This window comes from Tarenaya hassleriana, unplaced genomic scaffold, assembly GCF_000463585.1.
Source record: "Tarenaya hassleriana unplaced genomic scaffold, ASM46358v1 Cleome2, whole genome shotgun sequence".
NCBI lineage: Eukaryota > Viridiplantae > Streptophyta > Magnoliopsida > Brassicales > Cleomaceae > Tarenaya > Tarenaya hassleriana.
Window position 1 is genome coordinate 5,706,914 of NW_010965372.1, and position 26,968 is coordinate 5,733,881.

Below are 26,968 nucleotides of genomic sequence, written 5' to 3' on the forward strand. Positions count from 1 at the left end.
GCCCGGGCGGCCCCGCCACTGGTACGGCCGTTACGCAGTTCGCCACGAGGGCGTTCATTGTGTCCCCGAGCGTGGCGGTGTACGGAATCTCTACCAGCCGCCGCTTCTCGACAGTCAGATCTCTAACCGTCGCGTGGGTCAGACGGCTCCGATCCACGGCAACATTCTGCTGCTGTCGTTGCATTGGGGGTTTCTTGGCGATGATAGAGATATAAGATTAATCGGCCTTTTGCTAAATCTGAATATTTGAGATGGTTCAAGATTTGGGGTTGTCCGACGCGTGGCCGTCTTGGTTACATGTATGTTGACACGTGTTGTCCAAAGAACATGAGCACTGGGATACACAACATTCAACTTGGAATTATCTATGCAAGGGTTCTGACAAATTTAGCATGTTTAATCAACTTGCAACGAATGTATATTAGCCGTTTCTGGGGCCAAAAACTGAACCATTAGATAAAATAAAAAATGATAAAAAAAATACGAGCACAATTTACATTCGTTAAAACGGGCGACCCAAAGGCACAACTCTCGTGAACCCCATAAATGCGCTAAATATCGGATCCAGAAATTTATTTATTTCACTCCTCGAATTTTCCCGTGATACACATAATGACATTCTGACCATTTGTGGACCCACCATACATTTAACATATACATACGCCGGACCCGTACGTGTGCTGTATACACACACACACATATATATATATATATATATATATAGATGACTCAAAATGTAACACACATTTGTGTTCCATTCCAACAATGGCATCGCATTATATCTACTACTACCAAATATCCATCCTCTTCCTTATAGTTCCAACGCTAGTGAGCTCCTTCACCGTGATAGCGTCCGATTCTACGGCGCCATCGGCATTGATAGAGGGTCCGCAGACAGGGTTCACTATGACGAACGACGGAGCCAGAACCGACCCGGACGAGCAAGACGCCGTCTACGACATCATGCGAGCCACCGGCAACGACTGGGCCTCGTCCATCCCCGACGTGTGCCGTGGTCGCTGGCACGGAATAGAGTGCATGCCCGACCAGGACAACGTCTTCCACGTCGTCTCCTTGTCGTTCGGAGCCCTCTCGGACGACACGGCGTTTCCCACTTGCGACCCGGAACGCTCCTACGTCTCCGAATCCCTCACGAGGCTCAAACATATCAAGGCCTTGTTCTTCTACCGGTGTTTCACCCGCGCCCCTCAGCGTATTCCTTCCTTTCTGGGCCTCTTGGGCTCCAGTTTGCAGACTCTCGTTTTGAGAGATAATGGGCTTCTAGGCCCAATTCCCGACGAGTTGGGCAATCTCACCAGCTTGAGAGTCCTTGATTTGCATCGTAATAATCTCAACGGTTCCATCCCCTTGTCGTTTCATCGGCTCACCCGGTTGAGTTCGTTGGATTTGAGCGGTAACAAGTTAACCGGTTACGTACCCGGTTTTAGTCTTCCCCTTCTGAACATTCTTGACCTGAACCGAAATCTACTAATCGGCACGGTCCCGTCCAGCCTCTCATCGTGCAGATCCTTGATCAAAATCGATTTTAGCCGGAATCGACTAACCGGTCCGATCCCGGAGTTGATTGACCGGCTCAAGGAACTTATTCTTCTCGATTTGAGCTATAACCGGTTATCGGGTCCATTTCCGTCTTCACTTCAAGGACTAACTTCTCTCCAAGCGCTAATCCTCAAAGGAAACAGAAGATTCCGGACAACATTAGCGGAAGACATGTTCAGGGGACTGAAAAGCCTGATGATATTGGTTCTTTCGGACATGAACCTTCAGGGCTCAATACCAAAGTCAATAGCTGGAATGAGCAGCCTCAGAGTTGTGCATCTCGACGGGAACAACTTGACTGGTTCGATTCCCATGGAGCTTGGAAACGTTAAGCATCTGAGTGAGCTGAGTCTCGATAACAACAGGTTGACAGGACAAATCCCTTTCGAGAGAGAAATGGTGTGGAGGATGAGGAGGAAGCTGAGACTTTATAACAACTCCGGTCTATGCTCGAATAGAGACAGCGGTCTAGAAGATGAGTTGGGAGTAAGGCCGTGCGAATGGAGAGAAGGGTCGTCGAGGATGGTCCAGCATCTTTCTACGAGCCGTGTGACTGAAACTACAGAGCCCTCGAGCTCATCCTACACGGCGAGCACTCTCACATTGTTCCCTCTCTTTCTTCTGTTGGTTTCGCTTTTACGTTAACAAGTGATGAAGAGAATGCTGTGCTCTTGTAAATACACACCCATGGCTACGAGTTTTGATGGTCCCTCTTCTTTAACCTTTCAGTCCAGTTTTTCACAATACTAAAGTCTGCATAACTGCTGCATATTTTGCCTCTTTTTACATTTCAGATTCCTGAATAACAATCTTCGGACTACACCTTCAGAGTGTAGATTTGCAGGCATCATCTATTCTTGAAATACCCAGAACGCTGACTGTACAGAGACCCCCCCCCCCTCCCCCAGATTCTAACACCATGACTGATTTCTTTCATCAGCTCTAAGTAGGACTGATTCTTGCACACGGTAGTAGTAGTTGTTGTTGTGACTAAGCATAACTAAGTTCAACAGACAAAACAAGCCCTGAGACATCATAACAGGAAAAGAAAGGGGCGTTCTTCAATATATATATATATATATATATATTCAAGCAAAGGTGTCCTCGCGGTCTCCCTCGGCAAGATCAGCTTCCTCCATGTTGCTGAACTCAAGGAAGTGAGTTGGGCGATGCTCCTCGTGGTAATACTCTTTGGGTGCCCCCAGTCTCACGCTGTATTTCATGCTCACTGTGTGCTTCACTCCCATGAAGTTATAGTTCCATGGTCCATTTTCAGGCATCTGCCAATACAACATAGCATAGACAGCAAAATTTTAACGGAATGGAATCCCACTCCAATGTATAATATCAAAAACAACTCAATCCGCTTTTCCTTTTGTTACTTACCATGTAAAACCCGAAGAACCTATCACTCAACAGCATTTGAACCTTCTCATAGTGGGTTGGTAGGTAACCGTGTGGATTGCTGCCTGTGTCTTTGTTGAGCCTTCCCCATTCATATCCGCTCGGTGTTAGCTTATAAGCGGTCAAGGAGCATGAGCCTGGCGTGAAACTGCATGTCAAGATAATGCATTTTTCTCCGTCCCATTGCTTGTTGTTCTCCAGAATACGCGCATGAGAAGTAACATCCTTACATGTTTAAACATGGTCAGCAAATGCCGTATCAATATATGGGCCGCCTAACAAGAATGAAGTAAAATGAATATAAAATACCTGCGGGGACAACTGAGGAAGCTCATTCGGCTGCGTGTGCATCCATCCCAGAGGCTCAAGATCGTTCAAGAAATCATGCTCAGGAAGAGCAGATGGCAGATGAACTTGCTGGTGTGTACCCCACTGTGGGACCATTACAATGCAGCGTATTTCCTTGACCTGGGGATTATCCGGAGGACTTATGCCATACAAATAACCGGAGATTTGGGTGCGGAGATCTGCTATACAGATGAATTTCTTCAATATGTTCTTTGGCATAATGTATGTGTATCCCGTCTCCTGTACATGCGAGCAGAACTCGGGTTTAAGGAGATCAAGTGAGGAATTTCACTGAAATTGATGATGTGATCCAGAAGGATCCTAGTTTTACCTTAATGTCATCTGAATTGACATATATATGATTGACCCTAAGGTAGAGGTTAGTTGCTGAAATAGCACGCACACGCCAATCGGTTTTGGACCCAAATGCAGCTTGCTCGTAGGGACTTGTGGTGGTGACAATGAGTTCATCACCATGAACATTGGTTGTCCTTGTTGTGACAGCAGTAAGTTGGCTCGCTTCCTTTGCCTGCAGTAGTGGAACACAATTATACAGTAAACAACAAGTACGTGGACAAGTTGCAGCCTACAGGTATGACCAAAGGTCTTTGACAGCACTTTAAAGGAGTAACAGAAAAAAATACCTGTTTTTCAATCTCAGCAATCTGTTGCCTCTGTTGAGATGGTGGTGTGATCTCAGCTCCGAGTATAATATCTCTGATCTCTGACTGTGTCAGAGCTGATGTATTCACATTATTCTTCTTCGCATAGTCAGAAAGAATGAGATCTCTAAGAGCAACCTCCACCTGAATACAACGCAGATTGATAAGACATAGATTTAGGAAACGTTAAACAAAGAGAAGATTCCAAAGAATTTAAAAAATAAAGGGAACAGGAAAATAACAAATACAATACAGCAAGAACAAACGAAAAAAAGAGAGACCCAATCGAAATGTGACAGCGGAGTTACCTTCATCCATTGGTCATCAGAGAGGGAAGGCCAGATGTGGTGTGGCTCGGTGACAACAGTCTTGTCCGGCTTTAATAGCATCTTTGCCTTCTCATTATTAACATGCAGCGCACGTAGGATCAGAATGAGCCTCGAAAAAGCTGTGTATGAAGATATACTCTTCAACCAATCATCGTATATATTGAAGAGGACCATCTGTGGCTCTGTGGCCTTCAAAATCAAATCACCAAACTTCTCTATCTTTAAGCAAGCCTGGAACGGAAGCTGCAGTTCGCTTCCTTTGATTACAATGTTGGGAAAATCAAGCAGATGAACCTCCAGAGGATCCAACATTCCTTTACGAGTCACAATTATTTGTTTTGGTTGTTCCTCAACTGGTAGGGACCGCACGAGAGCAGCCACTTCTTCGGCAGTTTTCCATTTAGCTAGCTGACCAAGACGCTTCTGACCAGCCCAAACACTTGTATGGATAACCTAGATGGACAAAAAGACAACCACTTTAGACACCACTGCATGTAATATGTAGATGCAAACGTATTAACAAGCACAAAAACATCCATAATGAGACCCAAGAGAGGAGAAATACCTTCAGGAACAGCTGCCCGGTTCTTGGGTTGAAAATAAAGATAGCACCATTGATCGGCTTCGTGGTTAGATTTCCTTCGAACGTCTTGTGAATTGTAACACGATAGACGTTTGTATCATCAACGAACCATATAATTTGATTGCTGAATATTTCACCATAGTTCTGAGACGACAGGTATGGCTCTGTAGGCTCAGAAGAGTATAACTGCAGACCTTTCCTTATCCGCTCTCGTAAGACATATAAAGCTGGATTTGACTGTTACATTTAATGATTAATCAATAAGTCAGATAAGGTATACAGAAAGAAAAATAAGTCAAATGCGTAACAGAAAAGGACAAGAACGCTAGAGATAACTCAGACATAGGTTCTTTGAGTGTACCTTCATGATCTTGTTCATTGCTTGAGCAAGTAGAGGTTTCGATCCAGGGAACCAGTTACCAAAGGTAGAATGCAAGTTGTACGCCAAATCGAGCCCAATCATTACGCCTGCAAGGATTCCATAACTAAGATACCAGGTTGCACAGAAACGAAAAAACTTCAGAGAGCAAAGCAGAACAGAGAAAACATCACATACCCGTTGGAGATGGATAGATAGACATGTTGTCTGTTGTATAATCCATGAATTTGGCCCTAGTATACCGCTCAATATCATGGGAGTCATAGTCTCCCCATCGAAGTTGGACATCTATCCAGTACTTATTACTAGCTTTCTGGTCGAACATATCCTTCGACTCAGCCACGAGACTTGGCTTTGACATCGGCCATTTATGGGCGGCGAATAGAAGGATATCAGCGCAGGAGCTGTTCATTTTGTAACTCTTCCTTGGATGAATTGTCTCTTTCTGCACAGTTTCGATCTCCAAAGCATCTAACTCTTGGTCCAAGACTTGACAGAGATCCATAACCACACTCTCATGGACCTTTTGCCATAAATGAGCACGGAAAATTTGTATCAAAGATATCTTTAATGTGGGAATCTTTCCGTGCATGAATATTCCTGTCAAATCCAACTGCACTTGAAAACCTACATAGACATTGGCCCGGTTTATAGTTGGTGACCACCAGAGTGTGAATCTTCGATTAGGGATTTGGTTCAGACCAGATCTCTGAGCATTCGTCAGCTTTTTATATTTCATCGACTCCTCAAAGCCAGATGCCTTCTCCCAGAAAAGACCCTCCCACGTTGGGAAGCTGAGTACACATATAGCAAGCAAAATTAGTAACTTTGATTCTACAGAACAACAATGAAAAGGTTACGCAACTGTTATGGGACAAATAATGTTATGTCATGAATAAGATCCATGGTGGCATTAGGTATTAATGTGAAAAAACATAGATAATAATGGGCCGAGTAGGAAGCAGACTTACTATGTTCCTTTGAATAATGTATGCTCGAGAATACCCTCAACACCTCCAAGGGCTTGGATGACATCAGTTCGATAATTGTTCAGGTTCCACAGCTTCCCATCATGCCTTTGGTGTGTCCACCAGAAAGGGTTTTGTTTGAGGACTTGGTATTGCTTGAAATCTGTCCGAACCCTCCAACCTTTATCATACGCTAGAGTGTGTCTGTCCTTCTGAAACAGAGTATTTATACGCGGAATTCCCCTATCCCAGGAGTCCTGCAAGAATTTGTTAGATGAGTTAGATTTCCTAGTCCATCACCATGCACTCCAACAGGTGATGTGACTTCTGAGTCAAATTCTTAAAGCCACTTCTACAGATAGATTGTCAAAATAGAAGCAGATAACACACATATATCCTCCCAGAACCAAAAAATCCAGATAATCCAAATCCAGATAACCACACTAGGGAAACACAAGTAAAATACTTACTTCCAAATCCTCGAGTGTGAGACGTCTATTTTGTGCCTGAGCTTCCTGCCTCTTTAAAGCATACTCTGCCCATACCCGCTGAGAATCTATAAACTCACTCTCCCAAGGCTGAATGTAACGGTAAAGGTTGGGAATCAGCTGATCCTCCTCATGGCTCATTCCACTCCTAAAATGGGTCACACCAACATCTGTCTGCTTGCTATACCGAAGGTCGCTTTGAGGGATCAATATGTGACCCATAGATAACATTCCGAGGCCTCCAATTTCCTTAGGAGTATAAAATATGACAGGAGGAAATCTACCAAAGGAAAGATAGAAGTCAAATTACAATAATATCAATCTATAGATTTATTAAAAACACCGGAACACAATATGGGGTGATTTTTGCTTACCGACTAGGCATCTTTGAGTTCAGCCCAATCTTAATCCTAGTCTGGATTTTGTTTTCACATTTGACCAGCAGATCCAAGAGCTCTTGTGTGTGCACAGTGGCTTCACGGAAATAAGTCATAAGACCTGTGCAAGGATGATAAATGTGTTTAGCGTCATGCAATAAAAAGGAAGGCAGGCCTAGGGATTAGGAACATATTGCAATTAACGGTTCATAGAATATACCAATCAGGGCTGTATTCCATTTATTGACGATTTTAGTAAATGTGGTTGACCCTGAAGACATAAGAATCTGCCTCACACGATTCTCGAAGACCTTCATATGTTCATCATCAACACGCAAGAAAGCTACAGCAGTCCTCTCTTTAGTCTGTTCATTCTGTAGATTCCAGACACCGTCCCTTGTGTTGCTAAAAGCTTCTTGGGTCATCCTTATTTTTGGGAGTATGCGGACTTCAAACCCGCACCTACAGGCGAGGATGCAAAAGAGTATCAGATTCAGAGTCAATAACATACCAAATCATAGCCAAAATAGAAGGCCTGGCTCTAAGTTATGTCAGCTGCAACAGCACAACAAGCTACATACATGCTGAAGAGCAGGTTGGGGTTATCCTTGCTGTATACAGAGACAAAGCCATTCTCCCACTCTAAAGTTGTAATGCTTCGAGGAAGACGGTTCTTCATATCCCAGAAGACACTTCTACCAAGATTCACTGGAAAATGGAAAAATATGATCAGCTATATCTTCCATGCTATAAATCACTTTCTAAAAAACCTGGGGGGATAAAAAGCATACCATCATGTTTCATCAACCTCATCCTTGCATCTCTGGGCCAGCATTTCTTATTGTTGTATCCAACCATGTTTTCATTGTTGGGATCAGGATGCTCAGTAAGATAACGCTGAATAAGATCTCGAGCCTCTTCGTGGGTAAATTTGAACAGTATGTGCACCTTGTCAATATATCGAGAATACAGTCTTATCGGATGGCGTGTCTCAACCTTGGTATCCCAATAAGTCATAAATTCGTTAGGCATCTGAGGTGGCCCAGCAATTTCACTAGCTCGAGTCAAACCAAGAAGCAAAAGATCTAGCACTAGTCCATAATACTGCACAACGAAAGAGGCAAACTGAAGGCCCCTTATGAGACCATATGAGTTAGTATGACTCATGTCCTTGTATGACAGAACAACATTATTCTTGGCAGTCACATAGTCTGCTATATTGTGGTCAAGAACCAGACGGAGAAGCCTGAAACAAACGAGAAACAACAGGTTATTCCAGAACTTAACAGGCTTTCTGTTCATGATTGGCTAAGAATTTAAGAGATACCTGTTCAACATTGTCAAATCAATTTTCTCGAAGAACTTTTCAAACTTAGTCTGGAGCATCACCACACACTGCCCCTCACTGGTGTCCCATATACCTTGCAAATTATTTATACCCTGACACCACTTATAAACCAGAAGTGGCGGAGGCTCGGAGTCTGCAGGCTTAATCCAGTTGGGAAACAAGTGGCGCTTGTCACCCTCATACCACAAGTATTGATCAAGATAGGCATCAGTAATTTTCTCCAATGGTTCAATTTCATAGACAGGAATCAAATAGCTATATAGATCCATAAACTCTATGCCAACCTGCAAAAATGTGTATTGACTCAGTTTTAAGACCTTAGATACAGTGAAACGATGAATTTCAATCCATACAAAAAGCAGGTGATAAACTTACTTCTTTGAAGGCACGCTGAGTGAGAAGGTGACGCTTGATACGTGACAGGGCTTCATGAGGATTATCGTATGCCTGTTCGATGAGACCGAGCTCCTCACGCTGCTGTTGGTTCAACCTCACAGCCACACTGTAAGATTCTTTCAGTCTCTCAAGTGCCAGAATGAGCAACTTCGTGTCATGCTTGTAAGATAATGGAGGGAATGGGATGGGGGAGAATTTCCTTGATTCCAGCCAATGAACGGTAGTTGTATAAATTGCAACTGCTTCCTCCGGAGTGACATATGGACCATCTTTCAGGTAATTGTGTTGTCGTTCCTGCAACAATTTTATGAAGAATAATCCATCAGAGGACTAACAGATCGAGAATATGGAAAACTATTTTACCCTAAGGCAGATCAATACGAAATCTCATCATAGACTCTTCCAGCATGTAAAAACAGTAAGATTGACAAGAAAAGAAAAACACCTGCTCTGCCTTCAGCCACAAGCGTGTCAATCTTCCAAGATTCTTTCTACAGACTGTCTTATCAACAGTAGCACCTCTTCTGATACGTTCACGGTTGTAGTGAGCAACATTTGTCCACCAATCAGCCTTAGCTTTGACATATCGGAGGATCATATTTTCAATTGGCACAGGGAGCCCAGGAACCTTCCACGGGATATTAGCTTTCCAACACCGCCATGCCTCGCTCAGGTGCTGCAATATTGTTCGCGCTTTATTTTGCTTGATACCCTCTGCACAATAATAGACAGTATCAAGCAAAAAGGGAATAAAGAAAGGTAATCACATTGTATTCCCAAACCAAAAACAAGGACAAAGAATGACAACCTGGCATGGCGTCAAGGACATCATGCATGACAGCAGCTCGAAGCTCCAAGTCAAAATGGCTTTCGACTCTCTGTTTTGTGACTGTTTTGGCCACTCCTTTTGAATGACGCCCCTCAAATTGGCGCGCAAGAAGATTCCCTAACCAACGTTCTAGAAGGGGAACTATACCGCGAAGGAAGAACAACCACACTCTCCACATCGGAGCCCAGAACCCACACCCTGGTCCTTTACCCACAGGACCAGTATTAAACCGGTAATAGATCAAGTGCTTTAAATCTTTGCACATCCGGATCTGTCTCATCAGCCTGTACTTGTAACGATACATACCCGTCAACTGACCAACATGGGAAAAAATGTATTGCAAACCATCAGCCAATTGGAAGGCATCAACATTACCAAGCCTGAATTGGACGTTTGCATCAACTACAAGTTTTGTCAATCGGAGGATCTCACGGCACAGATGGAAGGCATTCCCAAAACGCGACTTTTTACGCTCTTTGGTGGTCAAAGTTTTCACAGGCTTTAAATTAAAGTTATAATCAAGATGAAGGTAGTTCAAATTTTTCCTGTGAATCAATAGGTTCAGCATGTTGTATCCTTGCCGGCAGACTTGCAGACCAGCTTCAACCCAATCCAGTTCTGTACTTTGGAAGAACTTTGTTGCTGCAAGAGAGCGGAACAAATGCTTCTTCTTCTGTGCTTTAGGTGGTCTGTGGTGCAGCTGGTTCAGCACATAACATTTTAAAAGTTTCTGATAACTGACCCGAACTTTAACTGGATATGCGGGAGGACTGCAGATTATGAAACAAGTTGGTGAGAATCAGGACACTAACAAGAAATGTAAAAGAAGAAACAGGAGATATAACTTACCAGTGCTCCTTAAACCATTCTGACACAAGGGGTATATCTTCTGCTCGCCGCGCCCTCCCAGACCTCATATTGAAGGGTCGAGGGGCAAACAATAATGAAATGCCAGCAGCTGTAGTATCGGTGTAAAGTTGGGTGTCTTTCAGCAAAGGTTCTACTTCTTCTGGCAACTCAAATTCATCCTCGTCATCATCATCATGAACCTTCCTTTCACGGCGTTCCTTATTAGTGCTGGTTATCGGATGAATTAACGGATCATAATAAAAGGCAGGCAGATCGGGATCCTCAGTCTTTATGTACATAACCATCGGAGAGTGATAAACACCGAGCTTTACTTTCCTGGGTCTATTATTGTACAAGTGTGGAAAAGCAATTCTGTATTCAGTACGCAGTGGGGATCGAATGATGAGCTTGTTGATGTCATTGAACTCGTTCCAGTCCTCATCCCCTTTCTCCATGTCTCGATAAAGAGGTTCAAATTTGGGGCCGCCTGCAAAAATATTCCACAGTGCATCAGAATAAGGTCAATATCTGTCGTACGATAAGGCTCAACCCATTAAAGTGAAAAGATTGGAACTGGAGCAAGGTCGGAAAATAACATACCAGGTATACACATATTTAGGGCCTTTGCTGTGAAGAACGACTGCATATCAAACAAGTAGAAATAGTTCCGATCGATCAAATCAGAAAGAAGCTGGCCTGCAAGCCTGTGAAGTGTTGCCATAATCGGAAGTGAGAGATTCCACCTCCTGTAACTCGGGCCATTGATCAGCTTTGTTTTCACGAGGGGCTTGTGGTCGTAAAACCAAGTGTACACAGCAGAATCTTCTTCTTCATCCAGCTCCAGCTGAATTGGCTCTAAAGGGTCTACATCGAGCAAGTTATCAGCATAGTCTAGGGGAGGCTCCTCATCGTCAAATGGCGGAAACCGCATTCTCTTGAAATGGCGACGGTCCCTCTTCTCTCTTCGCATCATAATCCACATAGTCCCCCACTGCAAACCAGAAAATACAAAATAAACAATCAACTACAACCATCCGAAAGCGTCTATCAGAAATGGGGAAATGCATAGACACCATGAAGTATATGACTTACCTGCGCCATGTAAATAGGTTCGGCAACCCATGGTATTTCATTCACAAATGTAATAGCTCCTGTGATGTGATACAAGACCTTAACATCGCGGACCTGGAGTAACATCAAAGCTCAGATAACGGTGCTCATTGCAGATATGACTGTATAAAAAATTCAAAACAGAAAACCAGGTGAACCGACGATGTACCTGTTCCCAGGGCATTGGCATATTCTCCAGGAGCTTGAAGACCGCATGGGGAACAAACTTAAGAGCTCCAAGGTACACACGTTTATCATGGCGATATTTTTTCGATGACATATCACCGTGATCCCTGAAGAGAACAAAGGGATCAATTTCAACCCAAATAAACCCTAAACCCCGAAATTCAAATCCATACTCATTTTGAGCGTAGGCGCAACAAGTGGATTGTCCTCGAGCAGAAGAAACAACCAAAAGAGCAAGACACTGACCTGATGATCTTCCTAACGTGCTCAGGAGGCATGTCCTCCTTCTGAGTCTCCACGAAGCCGAACTTCCTCTTGTCGCCATACCGCTTCGAATTGAGCTGCATCCATTTCCTGGCCTTCTCTTCTAGCTTTGCTTCCACCTCCTCCGGCGTGGGCTCCGCCGGTGGAATCGGGTTAGGATGCGGCGGAAGCACCGTGTATGAAGGCTGAGCAGCCGGCGGCGGCGGAACCATGGAGCCGCCGGTACCAGGAGGAGCAATAGGTTGACCGTCGTTGTTCCACATAGCTTCGGATTTCAAATCCAAACAGCGCTTGGAAAAATGCTAGGTTCAGATAGCATAAAATAGAACCAAAGATCTCAAATGGTACATAGACAAATTTGCCGGAGAACTCGTACGCCGACTAGAAGAACGGCGATTTTTCTAGGGTTTTAGAACTTCACCGACTCTTTCGGGTCGGTTCTTTCTCGTTCCTGCGACCTCCGAGAGGAAGTGTGATGTGATCTTAGTGTAGTTTTAATTTTTTTCCTTCTGCGAGTGAGAAATGATACGTTGGAAATGAGTTGTGGGGCTCGGCCCATGGAAATAGACAGGTCGGATTTCGAAACAGATAACGTGGGGGACATGTGTAAGTTAATGGGCTTTGGATATTAAAGATGGGCCGTATTATTTGTCTTCCCACAGATTTTCATGGCCCGATAGCCTGCGGTCCCATTCAATATTTTTTTTTCGGGTAACCGGTTTCTGGGCCGAGGCCCAGACTAATTCCGGAACCGAGAGTCTGCCATGTGATATGAATTATACATTCTCTTTCCAATTTGGGGTTCGAACTCGGGACGGAACAGGCGTTTTACACCCCCATTTCACCGGTTGAACTATCCAGATTTGGTGGTCTCATTCAATATATCATCAGTGCTCCGATTTGGAATTTATGAAACGATATTTAAAATTTTAAAAATATTATTCCTTTAGCGTTGGTGCTTATATGAATGATTGGAATCTAAGATAATAGTAATATTTAAGTTGTTGTAGATAAAACGTAACAACAATCATTTATCAATAACAGAAAATGTGTCGTCTATTCAATCTATGGGATATATATATATATTATCGTTCTAACTGAACACAATCCATTTTTGCTAAGATCTTTGTAATCAACACATAATGTGTGCATGCATGCCATATTAGTCTCTTGTTGTCCGGATGAGACAATATATTAATTAAAGTCTAAATATTACACGAAATTTGGAGCAAAAAATCAAATGCATGTAATCGTTGAAGCTACTTCGTTGTAGTAAATAGGAAGAACGAAGAAGAGTCCCAATGTTATCGGTACAATAATATTATTAACTAGCACATACATTTTTACGGGATAACCCTAACAAATAGGCAAAGCGAACAGAATAGCATTTTGTTTTGGGTATTTTGTAAATTTATATTTTAAAAAAGCGTTATTTTTACCATTTCCGATATTATCGCGGGACTATATTATGTGGTCGAACTGAAAATATTGAATGGTCATTACATCAATTTATGCATGGATATTTGAAACAAAGGGAAAATTCCAAACATTTAAATAAAGAATTTGAATTTTTTAATGACTCGTGGACCTTGACCGGGCAAATCGCACCTGCAAGGGTCGTGCTTCCACGTGTCACAGAGAGAGAGGGGGAGAGGAACTGTATAAAATGGTGCCCCGTTTAACGCCGGATCCAAACAAACATCTGCGTCTTCTTCTCTGCCTCGGTGCAGTGTCTCCTATTCTCAATTTCAAATCTTCTACCGAGAAGAAGATCCCTAATCACCGACTCCAAAGGATATAACTCGTCGCGCATCCATGGGAGAGGAGCGTATTCCGAGTAGGGACCGTCGTCGACGCGGCGGCCTGAGGGCATTGATAGAGCCGCGGTGCTTGTCTCCGTTTGCTCGAAGCGATGGCGGTTCAGGCGCCCGATGGAGATCGGTGTACCTGAAACTTCCTCCCCAGCGCCTCATCAAACTCTCCGTAGTCAAGCTCGACGGTTCCTTCTTCGGTATATATCTACGAATCTCCGTTTCGTCTCCTTGCATTTCCATACTATTCTGCTGGTAGTAATTAGACATTTAAGCAAGTATTCCTTAAATTTGGACATGGGGGAGCTAACTTTATGTTCATCGTTCCTATGAGTTAATCTTCTGATGATTCCCGAAGGAAAATATCGCCTGAGTTGCACCGTAACCGAGGAATGCCCATTGGATTTCATAGTTTTCTGTTGTTGAATTGATTTTTAGCGGTTTCAAAAGAATATTGAAGGGAGGAGTGAGGAGTGAGGAATATAATTTTGACATTACCAAAAAATAACCGGTTGAATTTGTTGTCAAAAATTCGAAGTAAAATTTTCCGTCTATGATTACTGGCTGTTCGGAAGCATTCTCTCACAACTCAGGGAAGAACTGAGAATACATGTATCATAGTGATGTGAGTTCGGGTGTTGAAACAGATGTTCACATTGCAAAGGATTGCACAGTGGAAGAGTTGAAGCGAGCCGTGGAGGAGGTCTTCACCATGTCTCCCCGGCAAGGTCAAGACATGATTTCATGGTACATAAAGCCTCTGTTTCCTGGAGAACGCAGAGCATTTTGAAATTTGAAATTCAGGGTTCTTCATCTTTCTGCAAACTCTTCAGATCTCTGTTTGACTTCCATAGGTCGCATGTATGGGGACACTTTTGCTTGTGTTATCAAGGACAGAAACTAATCACTGACAAAGCAAGCATCCGGAATTTAGGGATCAATGACGGTGATCAGGTTTGTTAAACTGATCTTCTCTATGCCTTATTAGTGATACTTTTGTTTCATATTCTCAAAATCTCAGTGTTTTGTGTTTTATGACTCTCTCTTTGTATCATTTGCAGCTGCATTTTGTAAGGCATTTGTCAATCGATCGCTCTCCTCTTCACAGAAGATCCAAGAGCCACGGTTGCAAGAATCACCTCGAGTAAGCTCCTGTTGGCCAAGCTTTTAATATAAAAAATTAACGCGACAATGACGCAAGTATGGCGTGGCAAATAGCTAATCTAGTGGATGCCTGCGCAGAGCAAGAACTGCTGTATTAGAACTGGTAGGTAGCTTGCGACTAAAGAGAACCCTCTTCTGTTAGGTCGCAAACCAACCAAAACAAGGGAGAGGATGTACCCGAGAGCAGTTATCCAGGAGCTCAAGATGAACTACCGGCAAGTGAATTCAGAATAGCTCACTTGTTTAAAGGATGGATTCCGAATTCTGGACTGTGGCCGGAGAGATGGAGTCGTCCTTCCATGTTTTCTTTAAAGCGTTTTGGAGGGAGACCCAAGATGATACAGTTCTAGTCTTATGAAGCGTAAGTCCTAACCTCTTCTTATATTAGCTTGGTTTCAGCATTCATTTCGACCGGTTTTCTTCCTGTTCCTTCGCTCGACCCGACAGTCCATGCATAATGTTTTTTTCCCCTACATGGGTCATTTACATTTTCAATGATCGGCACTGGAATATAATCTTCTTAAACTGTGTGCACTCGTTAGGAATTTATGCAAACAATATGGGGTATTAATAACACCATCTTTAACACATCCAATGTGTTAGATTCATTGCTTCTACACATATAATATTTTTATTTGTTTGCGAAAAGGACGAGTTATATAGCTGGGAATTTTCTCCCATTCGAAGAATGCGAGTTGAGTGGGCCGACGCCAACGGCCCAGTATCATTGTCTTAAATGACCAAAATGACCCTGTCACATTTTCTGTAAAGACAAAAAACCCCTCCCCGCCAAGAACAAAACCGAAAGTCCAAGAAAGTGCTGTAGAGAGCATCCAAAGAAGAAGAGCGAAGATGATGAGAGCAACGCCGGTGGGGCGCTGGTGAGCATCTCTTGATCTTATTTCTCCCTTCGCTTTTCCGACGATGATTCCCCGATGCGTTTGAACGTGCTCTGAGCCTGAATTCCAACTCTAGGGTTTGGTCGCTTCGACCTGCGTTTCTAGATTATATATATGATCCTTGTTTCGGTTTTTTACCTTTTACATGTTGAGGAGAACAACATATTATCTGTTTGAGTTCCAAGAATTTGGAATTCGAGCTTTATCTCGTATTTCATTGTCCCCCCCAGTCAGCTAACTATCGTGTAGCAGCCAACATAGTGGAGAGGGTGGCTTTGAAGAGCAAAGCACATCGGAAAGAATTTCGTGGGAGGATCTGGAAAGAGACGCTGCTACTAATGTCGGTGGTTCATCTGAGAGACTCTCAGCCATGACCCTTCTCCATCAGCATGGTTCTGCTAAAAGAGGTAATCGGGTAAATCCTTCATCACCTTCCATTTTTTTTAATCCTTAATACCATACTTACTAGTGCTTTCTTTTCCTTTTCCTTTTTTTACTGAATGAGCAGGCGAAGAGCTGTCAGGAGAGTTGTACGACATGCGGAGGCAAGAGCAGAACAGCATAGCGGCAAGGCTTGACAAAGAACTTCAATCAAGGTGGGATCTTGACGAACTTATTGAGGAACAGCTGAGTAGATACCACTCCCATTACAATCTCACAGTTCCAACATCCCTAAAAGATGTGGCGAATCTCCTGACGCCCACATGGCTGCCGCAGCATGAACGGGCTGCAATGGCGTGGCTCGGAGACTGGCGGCCCTCCTCCATTCTGGACCTCGTCCGAGTTTTGGCAACTCACCACCCCTCGTTCTCCCTGTCTGAAACGAGCAAACGCATGCTCTCACAGCTTCTCCGTGAGATACGAGTAGAGGAGGCTGTGATCGATGAGGAGTATGCGGAGATTCAGGCCACTTGTGTTCTGCACCTCCCCTTTTCGCCGCTCTGCAATGTCCGATCAAATGGGGATGCTCTGAGATCCGTGCAGGAGCTGTTTAGGAATATCCAGAGAGTCATCTCCAAGGCACAACAGCTCAGGTTTGCTTCCTGGCTCGTCTTTGAACAAATAGTGTTAAAACAGTTGATGGAGGTGGGAAGTTTTGAGATAATGGGCAGGTATAAGGTGTTGGAGCAGGTGATGAAGAAGCTGCTGAAGCAGACCGATGCAGCTGAGTTTCTGGTAGCATTTGCCAGCATTCAAGACGCAATCCACCAGTTTGGGGAGCATCAAAAACTACGGAAGCTGTTTCCAAATGTTCCCCTCAAGGGAGCACGAGGGTCCATTTCCATTTGATGAGTTAGGGCAAGCACCATTGGCAGGTTAAAAAAAACCCAACAACACTACTGTTACATTAGTGCTTTCTATGATTCGATCTTGGAAACACAATTACTATGTTTGGTTCAATTCATGCCTCTCTGCATGCTGGGTTCGAATACATCATCACGTTATATCTATGTATGTCGCAATTTCACTGTTGCCCAAATGCATTGCGGTGGATAAAGCTTCATTATGTGTACCTTTAAATTTTACGGGATTTTGTTTCTGGATATGATATTTTGATAGACCACATCCACATCCTTCATTCTAATTTGATTTACTTTATGACGTATTCCAAGTCCCAATATTAAATGTTACAACAAAAGATGGTTTAATTAGGGTATCAATCGGTCGGCTAGAGTCCGCATTTGGCCCGAAAGTTTCGGGCTCGAGTTTAGGTTAGCCCGATTTTTTTCGGGTACTATGTAGTTAAGTCTGAAGTCCAATCCTATATATATCGAGTTCGGGTCTGGACCGATCCGCATAAATCCTTTAATAAATCTTATTATTTTTTGTTAAATATCGACTTTTGGGTAGGTCCAATTAAAATCCAAAACTCAATTCGAGCCTGACCCAAAAACCCAATTTTTTAGGGCCGAAAAACTTAGACCCAAAGTCTGCTAATTTTTGGGTTGAGCCGGGTCTGCTTCGGCCCAAATTGACACCCCTAGCTTTAATGATTTCGAGTTGGAGGAGATCCATTTATTGTAATAATAATATGTCAATCAGTCTGGAAATACCGTCATGGTATGTTATTTATGAATATATATTTGGACCTATTTAGAGTTATTTATGAATATACTAGTTGGGATCATAGGTTATTTATGAATGTATATTTATAAAATTTATAGGTTATTTATGAATATACAAATTGACACTAACTAGTTGGGATCATAGGTTATTTATGAATATATATTTATAAAATTTTAGGGTTTTTTTCCAAAATAAAAGTTTATGGGTTTCATAAATTTGGGCCTATTTAGAGTAAGCCCATCGAACGTCCAAAACGAAGCAAGTCCGCTCCTTTATAGCTTCGATTTGTCATCTGACAATTCCACGGGCACTCAGAGCGCGTTGAGCGCGTGTCGCTATTTCTGCTGGATTATAGTCCGCCGATTTTTCAGGTTTTTGGAGAAATTGCTCTTTTGGATGTACCGAAGCGCGTGAGGATGATAAATTCTGATATTGTTTTTCTATGTTAAGGATCTTCATTTTCATAGCAACATTATCTACTAAAACATTTAAAAAGTATTAGCTGATCAGAAAATAAATATTTCAAAATTATTCAACATATTCTGTAATTTTTTTTAGTTTCAAAATTTAGGATTTAAAATTTAGAAACTTTATTAGTTTTTATATTTCTCTGTATATGTTTAAACAAGATTCTAAATTATTTCAAAAACTAAGCATAAAAAATACATAAATATTAAAAATATTGTATAAAAAATAAATTTAAAAACTATAATATTTTACATGATAGATAAACTGACATAAAAATTACAAAATATCAGACTACCTTAAAAAAAACGAAATACCACAAAAATATTAAACCAACAATATAAACATTATAGAAAAACGAATATATGCATATACATATTATATTAAAAAAATTGAATCTGAAAATTTATATAAAAAATGGATATAAATACCTAAATTTTTATAAAAATCTTACGTGACACCGAAACTATAAAATTTTCGATAAATATATAAAATTTTGTTAAAAAATCCTATATAAATACCTAAACTTTTTATTTTTTTCCAAATCAACCAAACGTCTCTTGATAACTTGATATCATTCAATTATGTAAAAGACTCCGACAAAAAATGATGATTTGGAGATCGAAAAACCAAATTGGCATTTATATCACATGTTGTCTTTTACATCGGTTTAATATAAAAATTGCAATTGAATCAAACTGGTTTGAAATTTATTCGGGATATACGACAGTTAAGATCACATATTCTATGGGATCTTCATCAACAACCGAAACGGCAAGCTTAGATTTACTTCCTGCAATTGTGGAAACTGCAGAACTGTATATTTTCCTTTTCTGTTTTTAGGTTACATATCAAAACTTGTATAAATTGTTTTGCACAGAGCATAAATAAAGTAAGCCGAAAACTTCTTCTTCTTCGACTCTGATTAATCCTTATCATGGTATCAGAGCACGAAACTCTAAAACACCCGAACTAAACCTCTGTTTTTTATGTCTTCTGAATCCGATATCGACCCTACCTCGATCCCTGACTCGACTGAACCATCGTCTCCGCTCTTAAACCCGACCCCGACAATGGCTACACCAACGACCGCTACCGACAACGTCGCTGTACCACGAAGAACAATCTCTCCCTATGATCTGACTCCGAACGACAACCCCGGACTTGTACTCTCACAGCCTCTGCTTCGCGGGGAAAACTACGATGAGTGGTCGATAAATATTCGACAAGCCTTGAAGTCTCGAAAGAAATTCGGGTTTGTTGACGGAACAATTCCGCAACCGATCCCGACATCCCCAGATTTCGAAGATTGGGATACCAACAACGCGCTTATCACGTCTTGGATCAAAAACACTCTCGACGTTCAACTTCGCTCAGATGTTGTTCATAGGGAGTTTGCTCAAGATCTGTGGGATTATTTGAAGCGTAGATTCGGGAAGACAAATGCTCCTCGTCTTCTCAAAATACGCACTGATCTCGCTAATTGTCGTCAACAGGGTATGACAGTGGAAGCCTATTTCGGAAAGCTCACGAAGTTGTGGGACGATTTAGCGAATTTCCGATCCCTGAAGCTTTGCAAATGCAATCAGTGCACTTGTAACATCGGAACCACTCTTGAGAAGGAACGAAACGAGGATAGGCTGTATGAATTCCTCGTGGGTCTGGACGAATCGAGATATGCTGTCGTCCGCTCAAATCTGTTGTCTCGCTCACCACTACCGAGTCTTGAAGAAGCATACAATATTGTATCACAGGATGAAGCTGCGAAACATATCGTGCAGACCCAAGTCGATACCTCAGATGCTGCTGTTTTCTCTGTTCGCACCAATCTTAAGCTTCGTCCGAAACTGGAAGAGAAACAAGAATCTGTCGTCCCCTGTTCTCATTGTAACAGAACAGGACATGTAGCTGAAAATTGTTTTCAGCGTATCGGCTATCCCGACTGGTGGGGGGATAGGCCGCGATCTCGCCCAGGAGTTAACCGCAACAGAGGGAACTCTCAGCCTGATCGTTCTCGTCTCCCAGCTACACGAGCCAATGCTGCCCAGATTGTACCGATATCAGCTCCTGTTCCACCCGACACCCAGCTTTCCAGCGGAATTTCCCAGGAACAATGGCACAGTTTAATGGCGTTGTTAGCCTCGACTAAGGTTAACGATAACCATGATTCATCGGGTAAGTTCTCTCTCTCGCCTTGGATCATAGACTCGGGATGTTCTCAACATATGACGGGGGACATCTCCTCGTTGACTGCTGTATCTTCTATTCATCCTTGTTCCGTTCTTCTTCCTGATGGACGCACAGTGGTATCCGAAAAATCTGGTTCGGCTATCTTGAGCTCAAATCTCCGTTTGTCGAATGTCCTGCTTGTGCCAGGCCTTCATTGTCAGCTGATCTCAGTGTGCCAATTGATGACAGATACTGATTGTTTTGTTGCATTTGCTCCATCACTCTGTGTTATTCAGGACCGGATTTCCAAGACGCCGATTGGCGTGGGTGAGCAACGGGCCGGTCTTTACTATTTTAATGGAACAGCAATTTTGGCAGCGGCAAAGAAAATCGATTCTTGTTCCTCGGCATTATGGCATCAGCGGATGGGTCATCCTTCTTCTAAGTCGATGTTGAAAATTGCTGGTCTTGGTTTATCTGCTGTTTCTTGTTATGATTCTACCCTTTGTGACATTTGTTTGCGCGCAAAGCAAGTTCGCCAACCATTTTCCGTAAGCAGTAATAAAAGCTCGGTTATTTTTGAACTCGTCCACTGTGATATATGGGGGCCTTATCGTTCTTCCTCTATCTCGGGTGCAAAGTATTTTTTAACCGTGGTTGACGATTTTTCCAGAGGGACGTGGATTTATCTGTTGCAAGGGAAATATGAAACGCAGAATAAACTTCGCGCCTTTGTAGCACATGTTGAAAGACAATATAACACTAAAGTTAAGAAAATCCGGTCTGACAATGGCGCCGAATTCATCAGCCTCCGACCCTATTTTTCGCAAAAAGGAATTCTGCACGAAACATCATGCGTCGGGACACCGCAGCAGAATGGACGCGTAGAACGGAAACACCGTCACATACTTAACGTGGCAAGAGCTTTAATGTTTCAAGCTCGGCTTCCTATTGAATTCTGGACTGAAAGTATTTTAACGGCTGGTTATTTGATCAATCGTACGCCATCCTCGGTTCTTGGTGGACGAACTCCTTACGAGATCCTCCATAATCAGATTCCAAGCTACGATCATTTGCGGGTTTTCGGGAGTTTGTGTTATGCGCATAATCAGAATCGAGCGGGAGATAAATTCGCTCCGCGTAGTTTCCGTTGCATATTTGTTGGTTATCCGAATGGCCAAAAGGGATGGAGATTGTATAATCTGGAAACTAAGACATTTTTTGTTTCTCGGGATGTAATTTTCTCAGAAAATTCATTCCCATTTTCTGATCTGGAGACAACCTCTTCTTCACCAATGTCTCCTCTGGTTTTCTGGGATGAAGATGATGACGCTGTTCATCTTCCACAACACCACCATGAACCGAATGTTCAAGCACCAGACCCTGCTGTCGAGCTCCTGACAGTTCTCCCGCAATCTCCCTCTACAGATCGAGAGCCACCGACCCCTGCAGTTTCCTCGCCTGAAAGTTCATCGCACACGGCAGTTCCATCTGCGATAACGACAACCGCCCCTCCATCTTCGGTATCTGACACTGCGCCGTCGCAGCTGGGTCGCGGCCATCGTCAACGATTCACAAATGTTCATCTCAAAGATTTTGTCACAAACTCTGTATCAGTGCCGACATCAGCTAAGTACCCACTTTCTGATTTTTTATCATACGACAATATCCAGCCACAACATCGCGCCTTTCTCGCTGCTATTACCACTGATACAGAACCGCGATCCTACTCAGAAGCCGCCACAGATTCTCGCTGGCAACAGGCCATGACAGCAGAACTAGATGCTTTGGTCCGAAATCAGACTTGGACTCTTGAAACTTTGCCGCCACACAAGAAAGCGATAGGATGTAAATGGGTTTTCCGAAACAAATACAAATCTGATGGAAGCATCGAACGTCACAAAGCTCGTCTCGTGATTCTTGGCAATCGTCAAACGGAAGGAGTGGACTACGATGAGACGTTTGCTCCGGTCGCGAAGATGGTTACTGTCCGCACATTTCTTGCGGTATCCGCGGCAAAGCATTGGGATGTCCATCAGATGGATGTGCACAATGCGTTCCTTCACGGAGATCTTGATGACGAAGTGTATATGAAACCACCCCCGGGTTATTCTACGACTGATCCAACCAAAGTCTGCCGTCTTCGGAAATCTCTTTACGGGCTGAAGCAGGCTCCTCGTTGCTGGTTCGCTAAGCTCACCGATGCTCTCACTAAGTATGGTTTCGAACAGACACAATCTGATCATTCCTTGTTTGTGTTTGACAAAGGCGGAATTCGTCTACACGTTCTAATCTATGTGGATGATCTTCTCATCACCGGCAGCTCGGTTCAAGCTATTGATACTTTCAAATCTTATCTCGGAAGTTGCTTCCATATGAAGGATTTGGGCAGACTAAAATACTTTCTCGGAATTGAGGTGGCACGAAATTCCTCGGGTATTTCTCTATCCCAACGAAAGTATACTTTGGATCTGATTGCAGATATGGGGCTGCTCGCAGCAAAACCAGCTCACTTCCCACTCGAACAGCATCATCGTCTCGCTGTTTCCGAGAGTGCACTGCTTCCCGATCCCGAACCATACCGTCGTTTAATCGGGAAACTGCTTTATCTCCTCGCCACGAGACCCGATATCACATATGCCGTTCACCTTCTGTCTCAGTTTATGCAATCGCCTCGCCACGATCATTGGCTCGCAGCTACTCGTATTGTCCGTTATCTGAAACTCAACCCGGGACAGGGGATTTTATTACGCGCTGATTCAGACCTCCGCCTCTACAGCTGGTGTGACTCGGACTGGGCCGGGTGCCCGAGTTCTCGCCGTTCTCTATCTGGGTATATTATCCAGCTCGGGAGCTCCCCCATTTCCTGGCGCTCCAAGAAACAGAGCACAGTCTCGCTATCCTCGGCAGAAGCAGAGTACCGTTCGATGGCAGTAACAACCTGCGAGTTAATTTGGATCAAAGCTTTGCTTCGATCTCTCGGAATAAATCACCCTGACTCTATTGTTATGCACTGCGACAGTCAAGCTGCGTTGCACATCGCATCAAACGATGTTTTCCACGACCGGACAAAACACATCGAGGTCTCCTGCCATTTTCTGCGACTTCATTTCAAATCTGGATTGATTTGTCCTCGTCATGTCTCTACAACGAATCAGCTTGCTGACGTGTTTACGAAAGCACTTGGCCGGAAGGAGTTCCATACGTTTCTTACCAAGTTGGGCACACAAAATCTGTATGCTCCAACTTGAGGGGGGGTATTCGGGATATACGACAGTTAAGATCACATATTCTATGGGATCTTCATCAACAACCGAAACGGCAAGCTTAGATTTACTTCCTGCAATTGTGGAAACTGCAGAACTGTATATTTTCCTTTTCTGTTTTTAGGTTACATATCAAAACTTGTATAAATTGTTTTGCACAGAGCATAAATAAAGTAAGCCGAAAACTTCTTCTTCTTCGACTCTGATTAATCCTTATCAAAATTAATAAAACTATTAGAAACCCTAAAGTATTATAATCCCCAAATAAAAAAATGCCTTGAAATAGAAAAAAAATCATGATCTCTCTTTGTCTTGTACCAAAATTTTGAATGACGGAGCACACGGATAATTTTTTTTTTTTAAAAAAATGTTTTGCCGCCGTATCTCTTTGTATAGGCAAGGGTACACTTGTGAGTAGAGATGGGCATAATATCGGAAAAAACCGATCCGATCCGTTATTCGATTCATATCCGAACCGAAAATTCGGATATCCGGAGTTCACGGATCGAATACGGATATTAGTTTCAAAATATTTGTCGGATACGGATCGGATACGGATATCACAATAAAAATATCCGGTATATCCGATCCGATCTGTACTTTTTAGTAATTTTAATAATATATGGTTAGTTTTGTAATTATTTTATAAGTAGGGGTAACTTTATAAAAAATAAAACTTATGTTAGGGTTTTTTCTCACGATTCCAACACTCCGTGAGTTCTTCTGCCGCCTTCCACCCCTTCTCTCTCTCTCTCTCTCAATACCATAGCTCTCCAATCTCCGCCAGCTCTCTCTTCTTCTCCATCATTTTTCCTATTGCACATCTATAGATCTAAAGGTACAATCTCTACTAATCTTTGATTCGTCGAATTATTTTTTTTTTCAATATTTTCTCTTTTTTATTGGATTATCAACTATAATTTCTACCGATTTGTTGCACACAAAGATTTGATCGAAAAGGGTTTTGTTCGAAACATTTTTTTTGTTGTTGTAGATAGCGATTTCTTCTGATGGATCTGTGTTATGATTTTGTGATAGAGAGAGTTGGTGTATTTTTTTGGATATTGAAAAATCTAACAAAATCTTACGAAAGATAGACATTTTCCACAACAGTGTATATGGCAACGTGTTAAGTGTAGCCCACATGAAAAATCTAGCAGTCCACTTACATGACAGATTAATTATTTTGTCTACATTTTTTTTAGCTTTGATTACAAATCTTAATTCTTATCTAAACTCTCAAGATATTTGATTACAAATTTTAGTCACTTAGAGGCTTTGAATTCAATTAATCTGTAGAGCAATTCGTGTAATGGTTCATGTCTTTGTTAGAATATTTTTTGTTCCCACTTGCATTTGTCCGGAGAAGAGTGAGCTTTGATTGGTCGAGTTGGGCTCTTGTGAGAACCCTTCGTTATGTCTTCAAATGACTAAAATTCTTATGAGAACCCTTCGTTATGTTGCAGGAAACTCAAAGACGCCTACTAGCAATTCAGTCCCGATTACGGAGGTGACAAAATCTGGGTCTGCCCCGGCAAGTGATTTATATTTTATGTTGGAAAGTTTTTTTTTTTACAGATTTTTCATGAATATTCAAGTTTTATGTATGGAGGTTTATGATTCTTAATCTTTTGAATTTAAACATTAAATATATTTGTATCCGATAGATTATGATTGTGTTTGTAATTGGTTTGATTTAGAATCTTTATACCATGTATTTTGAATTTGAATATCGTTTTGTATTTGATGAATTAATTATATATTTTATTTGTGTTTTAGCTTTTTTATTTTTATTTTTATTATTTTTGTTTCCGATACGGATATTTGTAAATATCCGTAATTTTTACGGATATCCGAAATTACGGATATCCGAAAATTACGGATCGGATACGGATAATAAAATATGATATTTGTACGGATCGGATACGGATACAAATATCTGAAAAATTCCGGATATCCGATCCGTGCCCAACCCTACTTGTGAGTCCCGACTCATGAGTTTGTTTCTCTTGTAAACTGAAGTGCAAGAAAATGACAGAAATTGGGAAAAAAATTATGATTTATCTATATGGTTATCCAAATGTCATTTTCACATTACAACCTTTGTATTCACAAAATATTTGATAAATCAGTTATATACCATACTAATTATTGGGATAATAGTGGATTTTTTTTACTCATTTTAGTTGCTCTTTAGTTTGGTGTTATGTAAAACTATTTTTTCTTGTCTTATTTATTCAGTTGACCTTATGTATAATTTCATTTCGATTTCTGGTATTAACATAGTCTAAATAATGTGAGGTTGTGATCAACAATACTGAGATATGCTGATGTTTGTGTTTTGTAATAATTATCTATTAAACGTTGGGTATGGATTTGTTTATTTTATGACATTCCATTTTTCATATTACATAGTCTACATGTTCGCTATTTAATATAGTAATGTCTACATGTTCGCTATTTAATACAGTAATGTAAGAGTTATTGTGAATAATTCTAAAATATCCTAGTCAATCACTAGTAATGTAAGAGTTATTGTGAATAATTCTAAAATATCCTAGTCAATCACTATCGTGAAAATCATGGTTGAAGTCAGACCGACATAAAAATATGATAGATAATCATTAGATGATTATAACGTATTGGATATGATCACTATTGTGAAAATCGTGGTTGAAGTCATACCGGTATAAAAATATGATATATAATCATTAGATGATTATAACGTATTGGATATGAATGACAAATCATTTATGATCGTTTAAAATGAGAGACGTATGAGTCGTGATAGAAGTTTCTTGCAGATTCTAATAGATCCGCTGTCTTGCATGAACTGTGATAGAGACGGATACCACTTGCGACCGTTTGATGATCCAAACAAACGAAAAATGTTAGTTTTCTATTCGTTAAATCAATTTTGCACAACTGAGTTTTTGAAACATTCTTAGCACTTGTAGGCCCATTTGTAGGATGGCCTCGAAGACCACCTATCCCACATTTGAGTGTTGCCTCTTTCTGATGGCTTCTTAAAAGGCTTTGCCCAACTC

At 41.9% G+C, this 26,968-nt stretch overlaps 5 protein-coding genes across 8 annotated transcripts in view; 3 read left to right on the forward strand and 2 right to left on the reverse strand.

The window, feature by feature from the left end:
- The window catches only part of LOC104812511 (SNF1-related protein kinase regulatory subunit gamma-like PV42a), a 1,990-nt gene extending 1,673 nt beyond the window's left edge, over positions 1-317 (reverse strand). Inside the window, exon 1 of the mRNA XM_010539697.2 lies at positions 13-317. Coding sequence (XP_010537999.1) covers positions 13-184 — 172 coding nt within the window. The 5' untranslated portion in view covers positions 185-317. The remainder of the gene's footprint in view (positions 1-12) is intronic.
- Positions 318-725: 408 nt separating this feature from the next.
- LOC104812512 (protein TOO MANY MOUTHS) lies at positions 726-2,338 on the forward strand. The gene has a single exon (XM_010539698.2). The coding sequence runs from the start codon at positions 766-768 to the stop codon at positions 2,203-2,205; it is 1,440 nt and encodes a 479-aa protein (XP_010538000.1). The 5' UTR covers positions 726-765; the 3' UTR covers positions 2,206-2,338.
- Positions 2,339-2,484: 146 nt separating this feature from the next.
- Positions 2,485-12,561, reverse strand: LOC104812513 (pre-mRNA-processing-splicing factor 8A). The gene is made up of 24 exons (XM_010539699.1): positions 12,063-12,561; positions 11,800-11,923; positions 11,613-11,705; positions 11,121-11,511; positions 10,521-11,007; positions 9,651-10,441; positions 9,288-9,556; positions 8,822-9,136; positions 8,426-8,730; positions 7,890-8,344; positions 7,680-7,806; positions 7,319-7,560; positions 7,096-7,219; positions 6,704-7,001; positions 6,237-6,490; positions 5,443-6,059; positions 5,248-5,354; positions 4,869-5,123; positions 4,283-4,756; positions 3,957-4,118; positions 3,644-3,841; positions 3,274-3,552; positions 2,947-3,189; positions 2,485-2,840 (listed from the first exon to the last, which is right to left on the reverse strand). The coding sequence occupies exons 1-24, from the start codon at positions 12,341-12,343 to the stop codon at positions 2,649-2,651; spliced, it is 7,083 nt and encodes a 2,360-aa protein (XP_010538001.1). The 5' UTR covers positions 12,344-12,561; the 3' UTR covers positions 2,485-2,648.
- Positions 12,562-13,803: 1,242 nt separating this feature from the next.
- LOC104812515 lies at positions 13,804-16,296 on the forward strand. 3 transcript variants are annotated; one of them, XR_002024081.1, is made up of 7 exons: positions 13,804-14,091; positions 14,539-14,638; positions 14,746-14,845; positions 14,953-15,035; positions 15,198-15,416; positions 15,827-15,936; positions 16,185-16,296. XR_002024081.1 is itself a non-coding variant. In XM_010539705.1 (6 exons), exons 1-5 carry the CDS (start codon positions 13,896-13,898, stop codon positions 15,403-15,405), a joined length of 687 nt encoding a protein of 228 aa, XP_010538007.1. In that variant the 5' UTR covers positions 13,804-13,895; the 3' UTR covers positions 15,406-15,416; positions 15,705-15,775. The 3 variants fall into 3 exon arrangements, 2 of the variants coding, with proteins under 2 accessions (XP_010538007.1, XP_010538006.1); XM_010539705.1 differs by lacking the exons at positions 15,827-15,936; positions 16,185-16,296 and adding an exon at positions 15,705-15,775; XM_010539704.1 differs by lacking the exons at positions 15,827-15,936; positions 16,185-16,296 and having other exon boundaries at positions 15,198-15,643.
- On the forward strand, positions 15,852-17,498 carry LOC104812514. 2 transcript variants are annotated; one of them, XM_019202384.1, is made up of 4 exons: positions 15,852-15,936; positions 16,207-16,361; positions 16,463-16,988; positions 17,067-17,498. In XM_019202384.1, exons 1-4 carry the CDS (start codon positions 15,908-15,910, stop codon positions 17,242-17,244), a joined length of 888 nt encoding a protein of 295 aa, XP_019057929.1. In that variant the 5' UTR covers positions 15,852-15,907; the 3' UTR covers positions 17,245-17,498. The 2 variants fall into 2 exon arrangements, with proteins under 2 accessions (XP_019057929.1, XP_010538005.1); XM_010539703.1 differs by having other exon boundaries at positions 15,858-15,936; positions 16,204-16,361.
- The last annotated feature ends 9,470 nt before the right edge of the window (positions 17,499-26,968 follow it).

Coding starts and splice junctions, on each gene's coding strand:
- LOC104812513 (XM_010539699.1), bottom strand. CDS start 12,343: ATGTGGAACAACGACGGTCAACCTATTGCTCCTCCTGGTACCGGCGGC. Junction 11,924..12,062: donor CACGTTAGGAAGATCATCAG/GTCAGTGTCTTG, acceptor TGTTCTCTTCAG/GGATCACGGTGATATGTCAT. Junction 7,002..7,095: donor AACTCAAAGATGCCTAGTCG/GTAAGCAAAAAT, acceptor TTCCTTTGGTAG/ATTTCCTCCTGTCATATTTT.
- LOC104812515 (XM_010539705.1), top strand. CDS start 13,896: ATGGGAGAGGAGCGTATTCCGAGTAGGGACCGTCGTCGACGCGGCGGC. Junction 14,846..14,952: donor GGATCAATGACGGTGATCAG/GTTTGTTAAACT, acceptor TATCATTTGCAG/CTGCATTTTGTAAGGCATTT. Junction 15,036..15,197: donor GGTTGCAAGAATCACCTCGA/GTAAGCTCCTGT, acceptor CTCTTCTGTTAG/GTCGCAAACCAACCAAAACA.
- LOC104812512 (XM_010539698.2), top strand. CDS start 766: ATGGCATCGCATTATATCTACTACTACCAAATATCCATCCTCTTCCTT.
- LOC104812514 (XM_010539703.1), top strand. CDS start 15,908: ATGATGAGAGCAACGCCGGTGGGGCGCTG. Junction 15,937..16,203: donor GCAACGCCGGTGGGGCGCTG/GTGAGCATCTCT, acceptor ACTATCGTGTAG/CAGCCAACATAGTGGAGAGG. Junction 16,362..16,462: donor GCATGGTTCTGCTAAAAGAG/GTAATCGGGTAA, acceptor CTGAATGAGCAG/GCGAAGAGCTGTCAGGAGAG.